The sequence below is a fragment of the Micrasema longulum genome, unplaced genomic scaffold (genome assembly GCF_059751315.1).
Source record: "Micrasema longulum isolate JH-2025_06_02 unplaced genomic scaffold, ASM5975131v1 h1tg000561l, whole genome shotgun sequence".
Taxonomy (NCBI): Eukaryota; Metazoa; Arthropoda; class Insecta; order Trichoptera; family Brachycentridae; genus Micrasema; species Micrasema longulum.
Genome location: NW_028277757.1, coordinates 1,224,126 through 1,242,985, shown reverse-complemented (window position 1 = coordinate 1,242,985; position 18,860 = coordinate 1,224,126). Strand labels below are relative to the sequence as shown.

General features: G+C 32.1%; 2 protein-coding genes across 11 annotated transcripts; both read left to right on the top strand.

Annotated features, from left to right (window-relative positions):
• Positions 1-1,325: 1,325 nt before the first annotated feature.
• Positions 1,326-18,784, top strand: LOC148280624 (proline-rich protein PRCC). Of its 3 annotated transcripts, XM_088228142.1 has the most exons (7): positions 1,326-1,368; positions 9,348-9,556; positions 12,222-12,409; positions 12,507-12,557; positions 13,260-13,748; positions 15,813-16,028; positions 18,472-18,784. In XM_088228142.1, the coding sequence occupies exons 2-7, from the start codon at positions 9,439-9,441 to the stop codon at positions 18,556-18,558; spliced, it is 1,149 nt and encodes a 382-aa protein (XP_088084268.1). In that variant the 5' UTR covers positions 1,326-1,368; positions 9,348-9,438; the 3' UTR covers positions 18,559-18,784. The 3 variants fall into 3 exon arrangements, with proteins under 3 accessions (XP_088084268.1, XP_088084269.1, XP_088084270.1); XM_088228143.1 differs by lacking the exon at positions 1,326-1,368 and having other exon boundaries at positions 9,348-9,584; XM_088228144.1 differs by lacking the exon at positions 1,326-1,368 and having other exon boundaries at positions 9,361-9,579.
• LOC148280625 (uncharacterized) lies at positions 1,368-7,283 on the top strand. Of its 8 annotated transcripts, XM_088228134.1 has the most exons (19): positions 1,368-2,094; positions 2,180-2,251; positions 2,347-2,406; positions 2,495-2,548; positions 2,633-2,692; positions 2,781-2,834; positions 2,919-2,978; positions 3,067-3,120; positions 3,205-3,264; positions 3,353-3,406; positions 3,491-3,550; positions 3,639-3,692; positions 3,777-3,836; positions 3,925-3,978; positions 4,062-4,121; positions 4,290-4,851; positions 4,940-5,199; positions 5,593-5,895; positions 5,981-7,283. In XM_088228134.1, exons 1-19 carry the CDS (start codon positions 1,773-1,775, stop codon positions 7,141-7,143), a joined length of 3,426 nt encoding a protein of 1,141 aa, XP_088084260.1. In that variant the 5' UTR covers positions 1,368-1,772; the 3' UTR covers positions 7,144-7,283. The 8 variants fall into 8 exon arrangements, with proteins under 8 accessions (XP_088084260.1, XP_088084261.1, XP_088084262.1 ...); XM_088228135.1 differs by lacking the exons at positions 2,633-2,692; positions 2,781-2,834 and having other exon boundaries at positions 1,623-2,094; XM_088228136.1 differs by lacking the exons at positions 3,205-3,264; positions 3,353-3,406 and having other exon boundaries at positions 1,623-2,094.
• Positions 18,785-18,860: the final 76 nt, after the last annotated feature.

Below are 18,860 nucleotides of genomic sequence, written 5' to 3'. Positions count from 1 at the left end.
AGAAATTTCATGTAGTCTAAACGTGTGGGGAACGACCTTTAATAAAAAGCCAAACCTTAGATCTCGGTCATACATACAAACATCGCTTCTTCAAAATTCATACATCTTCTTATGTACGCGTGCCGAATATTTAAACTTTTGACATATATATTCATAAAACTCAAATAAATTTTACACCATCATTTTTTTATCCGCGCCCGTGGTACATAAGGAACTGCATCAGTGTTCCAATCGTAACGTACCAGTGATTATTTATAATACATATGAAGGTAAAATGGGCAGTTAGGCTTCAAGTTCCAGTTCTGGAATTATACAATATTGTAGCGTAGAGCAACAATTACAATCAATATTTCACATCCACCTTGCTAGGAATCGAACCTAGGACTTCAAGTAAAGTAGGCGAATGCGCCAACCACCACAATAGGAGGCGGATCATTCCCAATTTATTAATTAATAATTCCTTTTCTAATCTTTGTAGGTATTAATTAGTTTTAAATGTATTTTAAATTACATACATTATAGTCTAAGTTTATTATAATTCAGTTTTATCAATATAGATAAGTGAAGAGTGACAATCGAGAACTGCATTAGTTAAGGACCTAGCTCTGTAACACATGTTTGTAATTAGTCCTAAGTCGTTTCCCATGTTCTAAGTTAATAAACATAGGACCACTGGCCCGGCCTCCCCCACCTTACTCTCCCCAACGACCGGCCACGTAAATAGCGTCGTCCGCCCGCGCGCGGGTTTAGTCGACAGTATGAGTATGCCGCGTGGCGCACAACATACAACAATGAATACTTACAAATAAACAAAATAAACTTTCTATCCCACATATGCGATATGGCACCAGGAAGACGCGATCTTCCATTCAATCTCAAGCTTTCGATCGGAGGATGTTCCCGCTTCCTCTAAGTAAGCGGTAAAATGGACAGCTTCTGTCTATATCTAATCTCATTTTTATTTTCTTTCATTCATCCCGCCGTTTCATAGGAAACTACCTCTCATTAAACTCCTCCTATGGTGGCCACCGTGGTGTAGTGGTCAAGACGCTTGACTAACACACCGAAGGTTCCGGGTTCGATTCCAGGTGAGGACGTTTTACGTCCTCACCGGGAATCATGTGATTTTTCTCAAGCTTGGGTGTTCTTTGATGTAATTCACCACTGTAAATAGGTCTTCTGGCCTGTAAAGAAAATAAAAATAAGCAGTATATAAAATATAAATATATATGTCAAGTCTATGGTATGGAGACGGTATGGTATACGTACATCTTTGGTATATGGTCATGTCATAATATGTATATTTATATGTCCCTTTCTATGGTCATAATCACAGACTACAGATATCTTGTCTCTTGTCATTTGTCACACACGCTTGGCACTCTGATACAAAAGTTGCTTCTAAATTATTATTATTATTATTAGTTAGTTTACTGCGTCTGCACGTAAGAGGCGCTGTGATCGTCGGACATCTGTCATGGCGTCGTTGTTGTCAACTGTCATAATTTCAAATCATAACTTTTTCGGTGATTGCAGCGATAACAGCCATTGTTTACATTGACTTTTTTTTGCTTTTCACCTGCTTACACTGTTGATTTTTATTTGAATTTGTCTTTATTTTTTAAGTTTCCTAACAAATATTTTAGTTTTATATGTTTTATAACAAATCTTTTAGTTTTATAAGTTTTATTTTAAGCAAATCTTTTAGTTTCGTAAGTTTTGATTCTGTTGTTTTTTGTTTGGTTTTAGATACGAGCGTTTAAGGCGTCATCATGAATAAATATTGTTGTGTGGAATCCTGCAAAGTTTCAAAAGACGAAGTAAAGCTGTATTGCTTTCCCAGCAATAAAAACCCTGCCGTCTTTAACAGTTGGGTGAAGAATGTTAAAAATAAGAAAATTTTATCTCTTGCACCCAGTACGATTTGTAGATATTATCGTGTTTGCCAAAGGCATTTTGAAGCTAGATTTATTGAAGGGGATCGTGGGTTACTTTCTGGAGCAATCCCCACTTTATTTAGCCAAGTTGAAATTGATGGAGAACGTTGCATAAAAGAACAATTTCATATACCAGAACATTATACTTCCAATCGAGGTAAGTGAATCTACACCTCTAAAATAAATAAATAGCCATTTGGTGAAAACATTTTCTCATACTATTTTTAAATGATTTATTATAGGTTTGAAACAGTATCACAATGTCCCTACTGGCTGCACTTATCCCACTATCATCACATCAAAGAATGTTGTTGGTAAGTATATTATTTATCAATTAAGTATATAATTTAGTTTCAATCATGTTTGTACCATTAAAATCTATGAAACGCTTTATGAATTTTCTTTTCAGTTACCTCTATTTCTGCTGGACCATCTCCTGTCAAAATAACATGCATGTCGAGTATTGCTTGTGAGTACTCAATTTGCCCTGTTTATTTCATTTTGAACTATGTGTGTACGTTCTGAATCTTGAATAACTCACGAATATTTATTTTCAGTTCCTATTGCGACTAGCCTACACACTCCTGCCATTAGCGTGCCTACTCTTACTGGTATGTGTATTTAATGTTTTCGCCTGACTGTATTTACTCTTATCCTTTAAAGCCCGTGTAACACTCTATTTATTTTCTTTTTAGTTACCTCTATTTCCGCTGGACCGTCCCCTGTCAAGATAACATGCATGTCGAGTATTGCTTGTGAGTACTCAATTTGCCCTGTTTATTTCATTTTGAACTATGTGTGTACGTTCTGAATCTCGAATAACTCACAAATATTTATTTTCAGTTCCTATTGCGACTAGCCTACACACTCCTGCCATTAGCGTGCCTACGCTTACTGGTATGTGTATTTAATGTTTTCGCCAGACTGTATTTACTTGTACCCGTTAAAACTTGTGTAACGCTTTATTTATTTTCATTTTAGTTACCTCTATTTCCGCTGGACCATCCCCTGTCAATATAAGATGCATGTCGAGAATTGCTGGTGAGTAATCAATTTACCTTGTTTGTTTTGTTTTGAACTATGTGTGTACGTTCTGAATCTTAAATAACACGTGACTATTTCTCTTCAGATCCTATTTCGACTAGCCTACACACTACTGCCATTAGCGTGCCTACTCTTACTGGTATGTGTATTTAATGTTTTCGCCAGACTGTATTTACTTGTACCCGTTAAAACTTGTGTAACGCTTTATTTATTTTCTTTTTAGTTACCTCTATTTCCGCTGGACCATCCCCTGTCAATATAAGATACATGTCGAGAATTGCTGGTGAGTAATCAATTTACCTTGTTTGTTTTGTTTTGAACTATGTGTGTACGTTCTGAATCTTGAATAACACGTGACTATTTCTCTTCAGATCCTATTTCGACTAGCCTATACACTCCTGCCATTAGCGTGCCTACTATTACTGGTATGTGTATTTAATGTTTTCGACAGACTGTATTTACTCTTACCCTTTAAAGCCCGTGTAACGCTCTATTTATTTTCTTTTTAGTTACCTCTATTTCCGCTGGACCGTCCCCTGTCAAGATAACATGCATGTCGAGTATTGCTTGTGAGTACTCAATTTGCCCTGTTTATTTCATTTTGAACTATGTGTGTACGTTCTGAATCTTGAATAACTCATGAATATTTATTTTCAGTTCCTATTGCGACTAGCCTACACACTCCTGCCATTAGCGTGCCTACGCTTACTGGTATGTGTATTTAATGTTTCCGCCAGACCGTATTTACTTGTACCCTTTAAAACCTGTGTAACACTTTATTTATTTTCTTTTTAGTTACCTCTATTTCCGCTGGACCATCCCCTGTCAAGATAAGATGCATGTCGAGAATTGCTGGTGAGTAATCAATTTACCTTGTTTGTTTTGTTTTGAACTATGTGCATACATTTTGAATCCTGAATAACACGTGACTATTTCTCTTTAGATCCTATTTCGACTAGCCTACACACTACTGCCATTAGCGTGCCTAATCTAATTGGTGAGTGTATGGACTTTTTTCACTTATATGTACTTTCTTGTACCCTTAAAACCTTTGTAATGCTTTACAAATTGTCTTTTCAGCTCCTTCTATCTCTGCGGGACCATCCTTTGAAATAAGTTATGCTCCAAATATTATTACTGGTAAATATTTGTTTTGATATTAAGTTTTATTTCAAATTAAATACATATATTGTTTTTTGCTACATTCTCCCGACATCATTAGACCCAATGTTTTTGGTAAGAACTTTTTTTTAAACTTTTTCATGTCATTGTATTAAAATATTAATTATTCAATTGGATTTTTTACAGAAAGCACAATGAATAATTTGGATTTAAAACCTCAGTATGATTATATAAGCAGCGCGTATAAAAAAGTTCGATCAACTGCTAAGCGATACCAGCGGAAGGCCTGTTCTTTTCGTGAAAGGCTAAAAAAGGCAACTAAATTCAGCAAATCTTCTTCTTTTGAACAGTTGACAAAATTTATGTCAAATGATGTCAAAACATTTATTTGGTGCCAAATAAAATGTTCGAAGAGAAAAAAAAATGGCAGGAGATTTTCCTTTGATGAAAAAATAATGTCGCTCGCCTTATTGAAAAACTCGCCAAAAGGGTACAAACTTTTGCGAAGAATATTTGCATTGCCTTCAAGGAGAACTTTACACAGACTTCTCGATGGGTTAAATTTTCAGACAGGAATAAATTGCAATGTAATTAATTTTTTGAAAAGTGCAGTTAATTCTTGGAGCCCAGAAGACAGAATTTGTTCATTGGTATTTGATGAGATGGCACTGATAACTAATCTGTCTTTTGGTTCCGAGAAAGATGGGCTCCAAGGGCTTGTTGATTTTGGCACCGTAAAAAAAGCCAGGTTTGTTTGTTTGAACATTTTTTTTACAAATATTGCTTTGTTTTTATATATTTGATTTTACAATACTAAATTACATGTTTTATTTCAGATTTGCTGACCACGCACTGGTTTTTATGATTAGAGGCATAACCGGCTCTTGGCGTCAGCCCATAGCATATTATTTTTGTGAAGGCACTACTCCTGCCATTCAATTAGTTAAGTGCATTCGTGAGGTGTACGCTGCTGTCATGAGTACTGGTCTCATCGTCAAGGCCAGTGTTTGTGACCAAGGTGCTACGAATGTAGGGGCAATGCGTTATTTAAAAGATGACACTAGGAGGGCCTACTTTCTCAGTGGAAAAAATTATGGTAAGAACTATTTATGTAACTTAATAGTTAATACTATCAATACATTTTATATTAAATTGATTTATAAATAAAATAAAAAAACAATCTCGCCATTTTCTGTAGGGGTAGGCGGAGAGGATATTTGAATAAATCTGTAGCATGTGACAACAAAATAAATTGTTTTAATTAAATTACAAATTTAAAAGCTTCAATTAAATTTATTTATCTATAGAATCACTATGTAAAGCGCCCTTGAGGTATTATCTTACAAAAATGGCGCTATGTAAGTTATCCATAATAATAATAATAACGCCATATCACTCCCTATTTTAAATTGACTTTCACTTTCTCTCTTCTTTTTAATTTATCATCGTCATTTATATGATTACTCACAAATCAATCTTTTTTTTTCAGATGAAACGTTTTTTGATATAAATGATAATAAAATTTATATCATTTATGACCCTCCACACTTAATTAAAGGATTAAGAAATAATTTCCTTACAAAAAACATAATTTATCAAGAACAAGTTTGTAGCTGGGATGATATTGTATATGTTTATGAAAAAGATTCTAAAATAGGGGATATTAGGCTACTGAAAAGCATAAATGACGAACATATCATACCTGACAAAATTAAGAAAATGAAAGTTAGAAACTGTACCAAAGTGCTAAGTGAAAGGATGGTTGCCGCTCTTCGTTTTGCAGCAGAATTTGGTATGTGTTGAAATGTTTAGTGCTACCTTTTAATAAATTGTATCTCAAAAATATGTTTAGTAAATATGTATCTTTTAATTTGCAGTATCATCACCGAAGAAGGAGAGTTTGTTGGCTACCAGTGATGTCATCTTATTCTTCGACAAACTCTTTGACAGTACAAATGGTGCTTCCAAATTTTCAAAGGGGAAAATGAGATATATCACTACACCACAGTCTGCACATCATGCATTTTGGATAGAAGCTATCAATAAATTAAAAAGCATGAAATTTTTGCATTCTGGAAAAGAGAAGATTGTACCATCTCTAAAAAACTATATATCAACTCTGAAAGGTTTCCAGGGGCTCTGGGCGGACATGCATCAGTCAGGTCTTAAAAAACTTGTCACGCGTCGTCTCAACCAAGATCCTTTAGAAAACTTTTTTGGTATGATTAGGATGTACAATGGAAGGAATGTGAATCCTACATGCAGAGACTTTGTGAACTCTTTTAAGTCAGCAGTAATTACTAATTTTTTATCTGCTCACTCTCCAACCTTCAACTGCGAAGATGATAGAGGACAAATGCTGTTAAACTTGAAAGAGTTTATAAATCTCTCTCATAATAGCTTCACTTCACTTTCAATATCTGATCTTAATAAAGATTCAATGGTTTCATCATCAATTTTGACAATAGCAAATTATTGCAATGCCAATACTGTGAGTGGTATATCTGTTTTACACTCTCAACAAGAGAGGAGTAAAGTTGGAGCCCATGGGTATGTTGCTGGCTGGGTTTGTCGGAGGATTCTGAAAGACAATTACTGTGAGGCCTGCAAACAGTCGCTTACGGAAACAGAACCAACAATTCATCATAAATATTTAACTTTAAGGGAAAGGAATGATAAATGTAAATCTTTAAAAATAGCGTCTAAAAACCTTCTGTATGTATTTACAAGATGTATAGAAATAATTAATGAATATCTAAATAATCCCAACAATTTAATTAGTGTAAGATTTCACAAGAACTTGGAGTGCATTATAGAAAAAAACTTAAAATTTGACTGGTTGTGTCCAGACCATTCTAATGTGACTAAAGTAAAAATTATTAAATTAATCATAAAATTACAATTGCATAACTGGACACAAGAAATAAATAAATTATTAACAGGAAAGTATGAATCGAAGCTATTAAAATCCAATTTAAATTATTTTCAAAAATTAGCAGTAGCAAAAAGTAATAAATATAAAAAAAAAGGTAAATCATAAATTTCTAATTTAAAAGTGCATTTTTATTCTTCTTTAAATGCATTCAGAAGGTTTTTGTATGTTCTTTAGTTAACTACGTGTATGCTGAGTTCTCCCATGTATTTTTTTATACTTGATCATTTGAATTTGTATAGTTATTTTCAACATAATATAATATGCAGACGGAGAACCTCTTTTTGTTATTCGGATACATTAGATATTGTTGATGAAGTTGTTTATTATGGTTTAACTATTATTTTAAAGTAAAACACACATATTTTTAAAACTTGTAAATAATATACATTCATTGTTGGCCAAATTTATCACATTAATAAAATATTAGTTCATGATTGTAGGATCCTAAAATATTATTTTTTTAGTACATAATGTATAACTATTTAATTTGATATAAATTAATGTCTGAGCACTTGATGACAAACTGAAATGGCAGTTCATTTTTTTTCAGATTGTTTTGTAATTATTGTATTTATTAAGGTCCTAAATAATGCTTCAGGTATATCTATATCCAACCGTTGCCTATGATAACTATACAGCAATTTGTTGGGACAAAAAGCATATTATGTTTCATATTTGTTTTTGAAAAAATGTTTGTACATTTGTTTCTTCTTGTATTATAATTATTATACCATAAGAGCCCGCTTAATGCAATGGATATATTCCAATAAGTTTAAACGCTAAACTAAACAGTTTTGTTACATTTATTGTTAAATACTTTTAAAATCATATTAATTATAGGATTTTTTACTGACGTTATCAATTTTTGTTTATAAAACATTTATTAAAACATAAAAAAGTTGGAGAAAAAAAGTGATTATACTTTTCTTGGTTTTTACTTATTTGAAATTTTTTTTTTTATTTCTAAAAAAGTCTTTTAACATTATTTGAATTTTTTTCTGTTTCATTTATCAAGCGATTGGTGATAGCAAGACATCATATCAATGACACTCTGTCTTGCCTTTAAACTTCTACCGAAACTTAAATTATTTTGTACAATTGATTCCCTATTTCTATTATAATTTTAGATTAGAAAATCTGTTAAATGTTCTCACTGCACTATAAGATCATATTGTAATGTACTAGGTCCTCTATATATTATACCTATAGTTCGTAATAATGTTTTATTTATAATGCTTCTGATCTTTATATTTATTTTGAACAATTACTTATGTTTACTTTTTCTGATATTAGTTTTAAACCTTCAAACTCCTTAAAATATTTAATTTTGTATAGCAGTTTATGTATTAGGACAAGAAGCTTGTATTTTTTCACTCGCTGTTCACAAAATGTTTTTGAATGTTATTCTTATTATTCTATTAGATAATAACGTACTAGGTTCTTATACTATAATATATGTATAGAGTTTGTAGTTTAATTTTTAATATTTGTTTATAATTTTATATTTATCTGTAATTATGTTTCATAATTATTTTTGAATATTCAGATCAGTGAGATACATCATATATTATATTATATACTCAGTCCTTTATATGTAATATGTATACTATAATTATGTATTATTAATAAATATTATACCATTGAATATAATTATTATTTTACTTATTTATGAACAATAAATTATTCCCAGTAATCCTATCATAATTACATTGATGTCATGTCTTTTTAAATAAACATATTACAACAGACATAAAGAACATTTTAGATAAGGTAATATAGAAGTCTAGGTACCTACAGGGCTTATGACCTCATTCCCTGGTTTATGTGGTCACTGTACATTATGTGTAACATTCACCGAATGGTGAGTTGCCAAACTGCCTATATTTCATAAGCCCTGTAGATGCCTAGACTTTTATATTCCCTTCTCTAAAATGTTTTGCATCTCTGTTGTAATATGTTTATTTTAACAGCTCTTTTGGGGGTTGAATCCATTTCTTGTCTACAAAATATTGTTATGTTAAATGGTAATAAATGTAAAGTAATTGTCATTTTTAGACCATGCTAACATTTATATTATTAAATATATGTCATATCTATAATTTGCGTTTTTATTTCGTTTCCTGTTTTTAAATCCTGTATTTTTTATTTCTAAATAATATTGGACATTTGAATTTCCCGCTAAAAGGTTTTTTTGGCGATATTAGCGCCACTGCGGACCGACGCTAAGGCGTATCTGTCAAAATGATGTAACAGTACTTTTGTTCTAAGTGTCACATCTGTACTTGTACTATATAATCTGTGATTTGTCATAATTTATCATTCATCGTCGACAATGTACGGTAATGTTGATTGTCAAATATTGTTTTGTTGCTGCTAAAAATTGAAAAAAACAAATTTAAAATGATGTCTCTCGTTGCATACGACAGTGAAATAAGTGACAGTGAAGAAGAGCAGGAATCTACTGCGGATCATCCTTCAGAGACTAAAGATACGCAAATAACTGAATTCGTTGTAAATGGTTCGTTTAGATGTATTTTTTGAGTTAGGTGATTATTTTAACAAAATATAATGCGTTAAAACTGGATTAATTTTAAATATTATATAAATTATCTCCATATTATTTATCCAGTCACAAATTATTTTTGTAACTTCAACTTGGTATTTTAGGTTATTAAACACATCTCCAAAATACAAAAATGCCTCAGATATGTCGAATCTAACTTATTTTTTTTCATGTTTTATTCCAAGATCCTAAATGGTCGTTACGATTGTCCCTCGTAATAAATGTATAGTTCCAAATAAGCTTAAATGTCTAAATTTATTGCAACAGAGAGGGAAGAGAAGGGGGTGTGTAAGTCTAGACATTCACAGGGCTTATGACCTGTCATTAGCTGGCTAAGGTGGCCACTTTACACACTGGATAACCTTCATCATACTGGCTATATTTAAACATCCACATTTCGTCCCCTCTTCTATCTTTTGACTTGAGAAGTAAAAAAGCTGAAACCTTTATAAATGAGAAAATGGGGGTCCACGATATTGGATCTCAACATACACTGATAGTACTTCTGTACTTCTGGCTGCAAAAAAACATAACCGTTACTTATCCTGTATTATGGAATATACCGAGCAAATTTTTAATTTCCTTTCCATCGTCATACCTAGTGGAAAGGGGGTTCAGCGCTGTTACCAATCTCTTAACGAAAAAAAGAAACAGACTGGACATCATTGGCCGAAGAGAATTAAGATCAAACCTGACAAAATTGGCGCCAAATGTTAATAATTTATTTTTAAAGCATCAGGTTCATCCTTCCCACTAAAAACATTTACTTATTGCTGTTTATTTTATGTTACGTTTATTTTATATAACAGATACAAAATTTTATTTTGAGTTAATTTAAATTCAATTAATAAATGTATAAAACTTAACATTTGTTTTAACTTTAAGTTTTTAACACTAAACTTCACTACAATTAGAAATTTATGAAAAATCAATATCAGGTAAGTAGGGGGTCTACCAAAAACCGAAAAACATGGCAAGGGGTCTACTACATAAAAAAAGTTTGGGAACCTCTGGTATAAAGTATAAAATTTTATGGTTTACTTTGTTTGCCTTACTAAAATCTGTGTAAATAGAATTGATTTGGTTTTTATGAATTGATCTGATGTATGCAATTACAGACCAATATCATTATATCCCCCATCCCTAAATTATTTGAATCTTTAATAACTCGTAAAATTACCCCACTATTTAAAAATATACTGATTAAGGAACAGCACGGATTTAGAACTGCTAGATCAACTACCTCAAATTTGCTGGAATATTCACATACTATTACCAAAGCACTTGAGAGTGGTCAGCAAGTTGATGTTCTCTACACAGACTTTGCAAAGGCATTTGATAAAGTTAACCATAAAATTCTTATTGCTAAATTACATGCTCTTGGATTAAGAGACCCGTTATTGTCATTCATTGAATCTTATCTATGTGAAAACAGCAAAAGGTTAGGACTGGGAACTGTTTATCAGCCAGTATCGATGTTACATCAGGTGTACCCCAGGGTGCCCATCTGCCACCCCTTCTTTTTAATTTGTTTATTAACGATGTAGCAAATGTATTCTCCTTTACTTGTTTTTGGCTCTTTGCGGACGACATTAAAATTATTCAAAATACAAATGACTGTTTGCTGCTTCAGTCAGATATTGATTCTTTTAATATGTGGCGCAAAGCCAGCTGCCTAGAATTAAATATTTAAAAATGTAAATTAATGTGTTTTTATAGAATGAAAAAACCTATCTCCTTTGATTACAAAATATAAAATATTAATTTAGATGTAGTCAAGTCTATTAAGGATCTAGGAGTTATCATGGCTGTAAACTTACCTTTAATGAACATATTGATACTATGATTAACAAGTCAGTAAAACTCTTGGGTTTTGTTAGCAGGACATCTTGTGACTTTACTAATATGGTCACGGTTAAAACACTATATTGCTCACTTGTTCGTCCTCTTTTAGAATATGCATCCGTGATCTGGTCTCCCTTCTATGTAGGCCAGATAAATCATTTTGAATCGGCGCAACATCGTTTGCTAAGAAAAGTAGCATGGATGATTGGTCTCGAGAGGGGAGACTACACTTACGGAGAAATGGAGTCAATGTTAAAAATCTCAAGTCTACAAAACGTAGAAATAACATTGACTCCATATTTATGTTTAATTTTCTGAATGGCTTAATTGATGTACCATCGTTACTGGAACAAGTGTCATTCAATGTTCCGATCCGCCGGTTGCGAAATAATACTGTGCTGTTCCTCGATCAACACAGCACAAACTATGGCTTGCACGCACCAATGTCCCAATTGTGTCGTATTGTAAACTCGAGACAGGATCTGGACTTTTTTGGTGTAAGTCTTTATAGATTTAAAAATTCACTAAGATAGACCAGATCTTGTCTTGAGGTAGTAATTTTTATTTTTTTTTGTCCTAGCTTTAATTTTATTTAATTGTATTTTATTTTATTAGTGCCTATATTTATTATAAGAATTTGTATTTACCATTGTTAGAATGGACTGCATAAGTCCGTCAAATAAATAAATAAATTTATCGGGCAATGCATCCGGTAAAATATTTTGATATAGTAATATATTGGCTATATTATTTCTGTATTTGGTTTTAATTCCAGCTGAGAACATTTTTAAAGCACTACCCGTCCCGAAAAAATCAACCCGAAATTTAAAGTTTAACGAAGACACAGAAGATGAATTTTTGAAAAAGAAAGAAATTCCTACAGAATTACCCTCAAAACCAGCTAATCTTCAAAAGTTTTCTGATAGAAAACCAGCCAAGATCTTTCTTCCTTCACTTTCTAGTGTAAGTTTTGGTTTCTCTTTTGCATAGTTATATAATGTTAATTATAATAATGTGTAATTTACTTCATGTAATATTTAAATATATTTCTTTTTTACAGTTTGAAGAGGATAATGAAAGCACACCAGCAATCAAATTTCAACCCTCTGTGGTAAATATTACTTATTACTCAGCCTTCTTGAGTCCAGTGTTGAACAAAGGTCTTCCGTTTGGACCGCCACAATTCCCTGTCCGCTGCCACCCTTTGCCACTTTCTCGTCTGATGTCGTCGGACCATCTGGTCTGGGGCTTCCCTACGCCCTGTTTTTGGCCTCCAGTCAACCGTCCGATACCCGAGAAACATGACCCGCCCAATTCAACTTCAGCTCCGCAATGTTTTTTTCCACATCTGTAAATTTGGTACTTTCCCTGATCCACTGATTCATCTTCTAATCCCTGAGCGAGATGTTTAACATTCTTCTTTCGATTTTTACCTAATGGCAGCCATCGAATCAAATCACTTATCCAGGACTCTGGGCCCGTGTCCAGGCGGATGAAGAATACAGTTTTGTGCATAAAATAAGAGGTTTATCAAGACTTCACAAAATTCCACAATTGAAAAAATAAATGTTCAAATATAGACAGTTATTACTGTTATTGACAGGTCTAAAATCTTTCTCAAAAAGTATCTCCATCTCTGTTGAAATAATCTGTCAAAGCTAGATATTATTAGGACTTAGGACCGAGATAAATTTCTTGTGTCTGTTGTTTTGGTTATTGTTCAGTATTCACATCCCGGATGAAGGGTCAATTAATTTGCTTTGTTGTTTTACAATGTTTGATTGATTTTATATTATCTGTTTTTTTTTTTCAGAAAGGCACGGGCCTTCTTAGTTTGTTGCCTCAGCCCAAATCGGCACAAATTAGTGAACAAATTAAGAAAAAGGGTAAATCAATGTTGATACCTGATTCAGTTAAAAAGAAAGTCCAGACAGGCAACAGCTCCACAAGTAAAGTAACACCAGCAGTTCCTCAAAAATTTACTTCACTCATTAAGTATGATTCGTCGGATGAGAGTGATAATGAAGGAAATGGGTCTGAAAGCAATATTGATTTCTTCTCCCTTAGAGAAAGGTCACCACCTAAAGAATGTTCCAATAATGATATCGCAGATGAGATTCCTTTACTTACCGGCCAAAGTAATAATGCGGGCAGTCACTGTACCGGTGAACAAGTCCAACTTGTCAACTCAGTTATGATTGAAGACAATGCATCTGCTGATAATGCGTATTATGTTCCTCACGATGCTCCTCCATCAGCAAGCAGTAATCAAAATACTAATATAGATATTGATACTGATACGGTAAGCCAAAATATTATAGATAATTTATATGGCATCGTAACAATAATTAAATACCCCATTGCAAGAATATGTCATTAAATATTTGTATATGACTACTTATCGACTTTTCTATGTCTACCGGTTTCGAGACGTACCCGTCTCTTTGTCGGGACACCAATTAAACCAACATGCAAAACCCACTATACACCTTCACCACAGGCACAAAAATATAAAACCAATACATCATGCATTTTAATAAGCAATCCTTACATGCACTGATTAGGTTATGAAAATATTTTATGTTGTAGGAGAAATAGTTGAAAAGGGAGGGAGGGGATGAAGGGAGGGGCGTGAGTTTAATATGTATAGGGGGACTATTACAATGTAACATAATATAATAGGCTATATTGAAAGGTTGTTTGGTTATTGATCAAAGGAACATTATTTTTTAAAGCTTTTATAGTGTGAAATATTTCCATATTATTTACTTTTAACTCCCTATTATTTGTATGTAAGATTTGAACTTCCGTATCTTTATTAGTCATGATTAAAATTAATTAGGTGATTTGTGAATTCAGAGAAATTGGTATTGTGAAGACACTTCATATTTATATTATATTCTTTAACACAAATTTATTTATCGATGTTCTTCCAACACAAGAATTGTTTTTTTAGTTGGTAAACACCTGAATTATTTAATGAACTATTTTTATCTTATATTTAAAAAGCAATAATTTACCAATATTGTTATTTGCATAAAAAAAAAAAAAAAATTTTCAATTTCTTTATTTTATGTTTTTGTACATTACAAAAATGTTTCAAGGCAAACATAACACAAAAAAAAATATACTTAAATTTAAATGTACAAAAATGGTAAAATAAAAATACCCAGCAATTAAAGAAAAGGGATGCTATCTTCTCTGAACTTTTTTTCACTAATATGAAAGATGTCGAAATCTGAAGAGATACGGTTGAGTAAAGACATTGCTCTTCCTACTGGCTTTACCATCGGCAGGTTGGTTCTGCAAGCAGGAAGATAAAACAGCTTAAGCTGCCTATGTCTAAGGTAGTCATTAGGAACATAAAGAAAAATACTCTCTATTACACCTATGTTGATTGTAATACCACGGATTAATGTAAAAAAGCAGGTTTGATATTTTTTGGTAAAAATTTGTACATATTTGTGGATTTAGTATTTACATAAAGAATTCTTCTCAATTTATTATCATTATTAGTATTATTATAATTACTGTTAACGGGATATAAAAATTGTTTTATCGATTTTTCTTTAGTTTTTTATTTAGAATTAAATCGATTGTGTATCCATTATTAATAGCAATTTTTTTTACTAAATTTATTTCATTTTCAAAGTTAAGTTTAGAAAAGGGAACATTTATTAAACAATGAATCCTGATGAAGAGATGTGTACGTCTGGAAACCGGTAGTTGATATGTGGTTATATACAAATATTTAATAACATTCGGTAAAATTAATTTTTGCTTTTGTTATGATTTATTTAAATTTTTAATCGTTCTGAGATGGCCACTTTTTTTCTTAAAAGCTTATTGAAAATACGAAAGAGAAATTAGTAAATTTTTAAGTCAAATTAAATTCTGACGTAACTGTCACTTTTGAAAACGAACGGCTAGATGCTGCCCTATTAACATATAGCAGCATCTAACCGTAAAAATATTGCCACTGAAAATAAATTTAAATATTATACTTTTTCATATCTTTCTGAGAGCACGTATCGAGATTTCTATAGGGCATACTTAGGAACTGTCGAATGTTGTATAAAAATCATGATCAAGTAACATTTATTTTGATTGAGATTTATTCTAATTTTAATCATTAAGTGGATGCTTATTATCACAGAAGCCTATTTAAACTATGAATAAGAACTATTTTGATTAAATAATGAATGCGAGTTAAGTTTCGGCGTAATTTATTGGTTGAATTAGATCATATGACTTCAGAGATGAGAAGTCGGTAGACCATGCCGATGGAAAAAGCGTTTGTTACATACACTGATGGATTACTGTCGACAATAAGTAATATTGCTATAATATGTTAGATGTTTTACAGCTTAGGAAATTGTGCGGTAGCCGTGCAAGGCACAAAGGAGAAAATATACAAATAATTGATATAAATCAGAGTGAAATATTGCCTGATCCAAGAGAATGGCTTACTAAGGCGTTGACGGAAGATAACTCCAAACGAACATCATCAAGCAAGAGACGCGGAGATGAACCAACTACACAACAGAGACGTAAACATCAAATTACGTACTTGGCACATCAGGTAAAACAATATTTTAGAATTATTATTAATTACTGGTGGTTCTTGAAGGTCGTGGTTTCTTTTTTCACACACTACCAGTATCCATAAATGTGTCCATCCACTGAACAATCGATTACAAGGCATCAGGTTCTCGACGTCCTGGACGTCCACTGCTGACTGTTTGTCGGCAGTTCATGTCAGAACTACGGGACGCGAACCTGACTTGGGAGGACGCACAGGAGCTGGCAGCCGACAGAGATGCTTGGAGGATCTTCGTGGACACCATATGCTCCAAATAGGGAGCGGACATGGAATGATGATGATGATGAAGTAAAAGAGTGATGTAGGGCATTCTAATAAAATTAATAAAATATATAATATTACTATCACCCATTGTTAAATTAATGATAAAAAAGAAATAAAAAAAGTAGTGTTATTTGAAAACCATATTTAACCGTATTTACATTTATTTTGTTTTTGACAACTTTAGGTATTTCTTCACATTTCGTAGTTCCTGAAGCGTAAGGCTGATCTCACCTTCACGTGACAAAAAATATCAAGGTACACTGTGGTTGGTGTACCAATGCAGTATCCTATACACCGTTAGGTGTGGAAAGGGAATAATCAATATTTCTTCATACATTTTTAGTCCTTTGTACAATAGACAATTTTGGGTCATTTTTTTTCTTTTCAGCCTTATATTTTTAGCTCCTCTTGTTGCATATTTAAGTTAGAGGTGTGTAGATCGCAAACGACCCTGTTATACTGACAAGGTCGGAAACATTAAACTAGAGATATATTTCTTTCATCTTGGTCAGTTAGTTCGCGAATGAAAAGAGCGCTGAACTAAATGGATCATCGTGCCATTTGTATCTTTTATATCTTTGTGTCTTTAGGATCTATTATATATTAGGCTCAGTTAGCTCATTCATTGAATCTTATATCTGTAGTTAGTAGGTAGATAAGGTACCTATATATACACTCTGTATCTATAGTAGGTACCTAAATGCCTAGACTGGCTGCTTTGTTCTCCCTTATCTCCCGCGCACCGTGTCAGTGCCGTCTGGTAAAGGAATGGCACTTGAAATTTAATTGACTAATTATGAAATGTCACAATAAAAATGCTATTTTATGAATTATTATTTACATTGATATGAAAACATTAGGTATTCATATTTCTTTAATGCCCTCTAATGTGAACAAGAGGTTAGTTTGTTCGCTCGAGTTTATTAGATTATATATTTTCTGTTTAGTAAAAATATTTACAGAAACAATTTTACTAATTAATTTATTTATTAATTCATTATAAAAACATTTGTATTAGTGAATACTAGTGGTTATTAGTACTAGTGAACAGTACTAGTGAACTAGTACTATTAGTGGTTAGTGAACCTAATAATAAATAATTTTTAGGCTGTGCCCGTGTTAAACCATAATAATTCAGATTTAAAAAATATTAAGTATCTTGACTTAAGTGATTAAAATATGTCAGTTTCAGAATAACAGTCCAATCGGAAGATATATCATTAAAAAATAATTACAAATGAACCAATGTAAAAAATAACAACCTATTTGTGGAATAACTTATTAGGTCAGTTATCCATTTTGTGCTAGAGGCTGATTATTTTATTTTTTTGTTTTAATTGTATATATTTTTTTTATTTGCCTTAGTTTATTTAATAATTATAGTTATAAATATAAAAACCTAATTTTTAAAAATGTAAACCCTCTAAAGGAGTTTAAAATTTGTATAATTTTAAACAGTAAACAAAACATTAATTGTAAAAGTAAATCAAAAATAAAAAAACCTAGCATGAAATATAACTTTCTGTATATAATATAACGTTTTTTTTGTAAATAAAATAATTTATCCGTTTTCTACAGGTTTGTGATATAATATCTAAAGAACGATATTTTCAAATCTATAAAGAAAATCATGCTGACAAACCAGCCAAAGGTTTAGAATTATTTGTTTCATTCACCGCTCGTACGCATTTGAACGAAGCAACTAGAGACATGAGAGACACAAAGATATGAAGACACAAATGATAAAATGATGCGGAGATATGATGACCTAAATGAGCAAAAGATACATTCGTTCAATTGAACTACTTAAAAGATTCGGTCACTTTGGTGATGCAGATCAAGTGACACGTATCCTCTCGGTGACAGGGTCTTACCCACGTCTAATTTGAGTCATCTATTTCCAAAATCCGCTGTCTTCCTATGGCAGTACCAGTACCACTCATTTATGAAAAGAATCAATATTTTTTATTTATCTTGGTATTATTATACCTTCAATAATTTTGTTAATTATTGTAGCAATATTAAATTTGATTCTCTGATCAATTGACAGAAGTTTTGTCACTGTCTTAATTTTTTGTTCACACTCTCAAAATTATATGCATTGCTTTATTTTGTTTTAACTGAAGTCTTTTTTAATCTCTCTAATTACTTATTGCAGGCAAAGGCGAATGAACAAGAGCTCCAGAATCAGTGGGCAAACAATCGTCTTTCAAAAAAACAAACACAATCAAAATATGGATTTTAGTGTTAATATTTTAGTAAAAGAATTTTTTTATAAAAACTTGATGTTTTTTTTATCGTTTAGTAATGTATTTACGGTCAAATTTAGAATGTTTCTTTTGAATGAAATACGTGCAATATGTCTTGATCCTAGTACTTGTGTCCAAGGAAAATGTAATGTTCCTACCATATTGAATTGTATGCGTAAAGCATGGAGTTGGACGGCTAGAAATAAAAGTATTATTCTATCTTATCACCTTTTATCGAGTGATGAATCAGGTTGTGGTCCCCTAGCTAGTGTAGAACTCACAAATCAAAGGTCCGAAG